The sequence below is a fragment of the Diaphorina citri genome, unplaced genomic scaffold (genome assembly GCF_000475195.1).
Source record: "Diaphorina citri unplaced genomic scaffold, Diaci psyllid genome assembly version 1.1 scaffold7870, whole genome shotgun sequence".
Taxonomy (NCBI): domain Eukaryota; kingdom Metazoa; phylum Arthropoda; class Insecta; order Hemiptera; family Psyllidae; genus Diaphorina; species Diaphorina citri.
The window spans coordinates 1-3,226 of NW_007385246.1; the positions used below are offsets into that span (position 1 = coordinate 1).

Below are 3,226 nucleotides of genomic sequence, written 5' to 3' on the forward strand. Positions count from 1 at the left end.
ATTACATGAGAAACTGACGACAAAGGTTGGGTGGAAGAGAATGCCTCATATCTATATCACCCTCGCAGATATAACCCATTGTAATGTATGAATTTCGTAATGAAGGGACTGCGGGCGTTGATTTTGAAATTTATATACGAAAGAAAGTTATCTCTAAGATGTTAATCTTATAAATGGCCGTCTTCTGACTAAATTATTTTATGCTGCAAGGGTTCGATCCGAAATCCCTTTATCTAACTTCTCAGGAACTGCAATGGCACTGTTTTCCAATTCCTCTATTAACTCCGTCATTTTGTTTCAGGTGGCTTGTGGTATCACAGCTTGTCTCGCGTACCTATTCAACTTTGCCATGGTCAAATACTACCCTTACATGTCACGTAGTATAGGATCTTATGGAGTATTCTGCTTCTATGGCATTATGGCGTTTATTGGTACCATATTTGTGATAATATTCCTGCCGGAAACCCAGGGCAAGACGTTGACAGAGATCGAGCAGTACTTTATGGGATCAAGTGAGTGTTTTAGTCTGAGTTCGAGTCCCACCATATGTAGAAAAAAAATCCTGTGATGCGACAAGTATATCTACAGATATAGTTTGAAGCAGCACACAAAGCTGCAGACCAGTTACAGACCACATGATTGTTCCTTCTAGGGCTATTTTCCTGAGTGAGGTCTATTGTTTACTGAAATATTACGAGTATGTGGTTGAAAATAGCCGAAATGGAAATTCTAATAACAATTTCACTTTCTTTTACAGATGCTAGACCCAGTGGTCGAACTGACGAGGAAGTGTCACTGAATGGTGGAGCTAATGGTCATGCCAAAGTACCCATCGTGAGACCGGCTAACCGTGCGTCGTGAACCGGGTAATAGCCTTCTTGGAGGCGAGTTTCAGCTCTTTAGTAGATGGGTTCTAACCCTGCCTGAGAAGGGTTTTAGCGCTCTTGGAGATGAGTTTTACCTCTTTAGTGGACGGGTTCTAGCCCTCTCAGAGACGGGTCCTACCCTTCTAGGAGACTGTTTGACGTCCGTTGTCTGAGCATCTGTGATTCCCTAGCAATAGAAATTATTTTACTCTATGAGACTGCAAGTATACTTTGTTTGTAAGTGATGTGCTGAGATAATGGTCTCTTCTTTAGTTTAGTAGATGGTTTCTCTTCTAGTTTGAGAGAGTCAGTTGAGACTTATTTGCGTACATTATTATGGTTAGCTTTTGATGTTTAGGTTAAGAATAGAATCTAATTAAAATTAACTTTATCCTAGGTACGTATTTACATATACGTTTAGGCAGTACCTACATTCCATATACGTAAGTGATACATTGGGACCTACATAATATGTATGGAATTACATATTATGTAATTCCATACTTACCTACTAATTAGTAATTAGAACGCAAGTACCTACTAAAGATAAGTAAGAAAAGAGTTGATGTATTTCTTACCTATCTTTAGTAGGTACCTACTTGCGTTCTAATTAGTAAGTATGGAATTACATAGGTGAAGTATTTGACAAAATAAAAAGTACAAAACACTACTTATATGTAACTATGTACAAAAGCAAATTTATTTGTGTCTTACCTAATATTCAGCTGTCACATTTTAGGTACTATTTGATATAATTGCACTTATCTGTAGCTATCTTTAATGGGATTAGTAATTTAGTTGTAAAATCGATGTGAATAAATTACCTAAGCTTTTATATTATCATTTTGTCTAGTACTAATTGTATCTAGCTTTACTTCAATACAAGACTAAAATTTTCTAAAGGTGCTGTCACTCAACAACAAAGTGCCTCGGATATGGTCTTTGGTTCTACCTACAGTATTTCGGCCTAAAGTTCATGGATGGATGGCAAAATTCACTACAAGAGCAGTTGAGATCGATGGAGCAGTGGATCTTCAGTATTTTCATGGTCTAAAGATGGATGGAATATTGTTTCCAAAGTATCTTGACATTGGATGGTCTTTGGTTCGACAGTATTTTGGTGTAAAGATCGTCGTTGGATGACGGAATTCACCACAATATTTTGCTGATGAGATCGGTGGAACACATTTTCTTCAGAATTTTGGTCTAGATATTGATTTACTACTGGATCATCCTGTACGTTATCTTGACTATTTTGGTTCAGAGATCGTTTGATCATTGTTTCCATAGTCTGGTCTTGAGATCGGAGCATAGATTCAGCATCCAATAGTTGAAGGGATTGGCGGTGGCGGGGTTTGCTTTCCGTGATGTCTACCGAATCATTCGTATGAGAACTCTGAAACAAATTACGATTTCACCGTAAGTAGTGTAGGTTCTATTGGTTTTGTGGATCCACCAATCGTGAACGTCTTCCTCTGACTCAGTTAATCTCAGTTATTTTAATGTACCGCTTTCGCATATCCAAGAACGGAAAAGTTTGGTTAGAAACTTTCCGCCCTGGTCGGGATTCAAACCCAGCTTCTCCGGGTTGAGAGTCAGTGCTTTTGGGACATTCTGCAATATTTTGGTCTAGATATTGATTTACTACTGGATCATCCTGTACGTTATCTTGACTATTCTGGTTCAGAGATCGTTTGATCATTGTTTCCATCTGGTCTTGAGATCGGAGCATAGATTCAGCATCCAATAGTTGAAGGGATTGGCGGGGTTTGCTTTCCGTGATGTCTACCGAATCATTCGTATGAGAACTCTGAAACAAATTACGATTTCACCGTAAGTAGTTTAGGATCTATTGGTTTTGTGGATCCACCAATCGTGAACGTCTTCCTCTGACCCAGTTAATCTCAGTTATTTTAATGTACCGCTTTCGCATATCCAAGAACGGTAAAGTTTGGTTAGAAACTTTCCGCCCTGGTCGGGATTCAAACCCAGCTTCTCCGGGTTGAGAGTCAGTGCTTTTGGGACATTCTGCAACAGAGGTTATTTATCTGATATGACAAATAATAGTGTCCTAAAAGTTAGATAGTAATTAGATAGCCTTAGACATCAACATCGTCTTGTGGGGGTAGTGGTTGGGTCAGTGGGGTCAACTTACATGGATGGAATCCTGACTGATAGATGATGTACAAAGGTCGCACTGCGTACAAGCGGAATGATCGCAATCTGAATGTTAGATAGCCTTAGACATCAAGATCGTCTTGTGGGGGTAGTGGTTGGGTCAATGGGGTCAACTTACATGGATGGAATCCTGACTGATAGATGATGTACAAAGGTCGCACTGCGTACAAGCGGAATGATCG

The 3,226-nt window shown here is 39.3% G+C and overlaps 2 protein-coding genes across 2 annotated transcripts; one reads left to right on the forward strand and one right to left on the reverse strand.

The window, feature by feature from the left end:
• Window positions 1-301: 301 nt before the first annotated feature.
• Window positions 302-1,119, forward strand: LOC103522304 (facilitated trehalose transporter Tret1; the record flags this gene model as incomplete). Its single annotated transcript, XM_008487407.2, is given in 2 exon segments — window positions 302-512; window positions 758-1,119. Coding segments are annotated over 2 exon segments (315 nt in total), but the record flags the coding sequence as incomplete, so codon positions are not given.
• On the reverse strand, window positions 1,083-3,090 carry LOC103522305. Its single transcript, XM_008487408.3, has 2 exons — window positions 3,022-3,090; window positions 1,083-2,262 (listed from the first exon to the last, which is right to left on the reverse strand). Exon 2 carries the CDS (start codon window positions 2,176-2,178, stop codon window positions 1,864-1,866), a length of 315 nt encoding a protein of 104 aa, XP_008485630.2. The 5' UTR covers window positions 2,179-2,262; window positions 3,022-3,090; the 3' UTR covers window positions 1,083-1,863.
• Window positions 3,091-3,226: the final 136 nt, after the last annotated feature.

Bases quoted from the DNA above. Each gene is read 5' to 3' on its own strand.
- LOC103522305 (XM_008487408.3), bottom strand. From the start codon at position 2,178: ATGCTCCGATCTCAAGACCAGACTATGGAAACAATGATCAAACGATCT.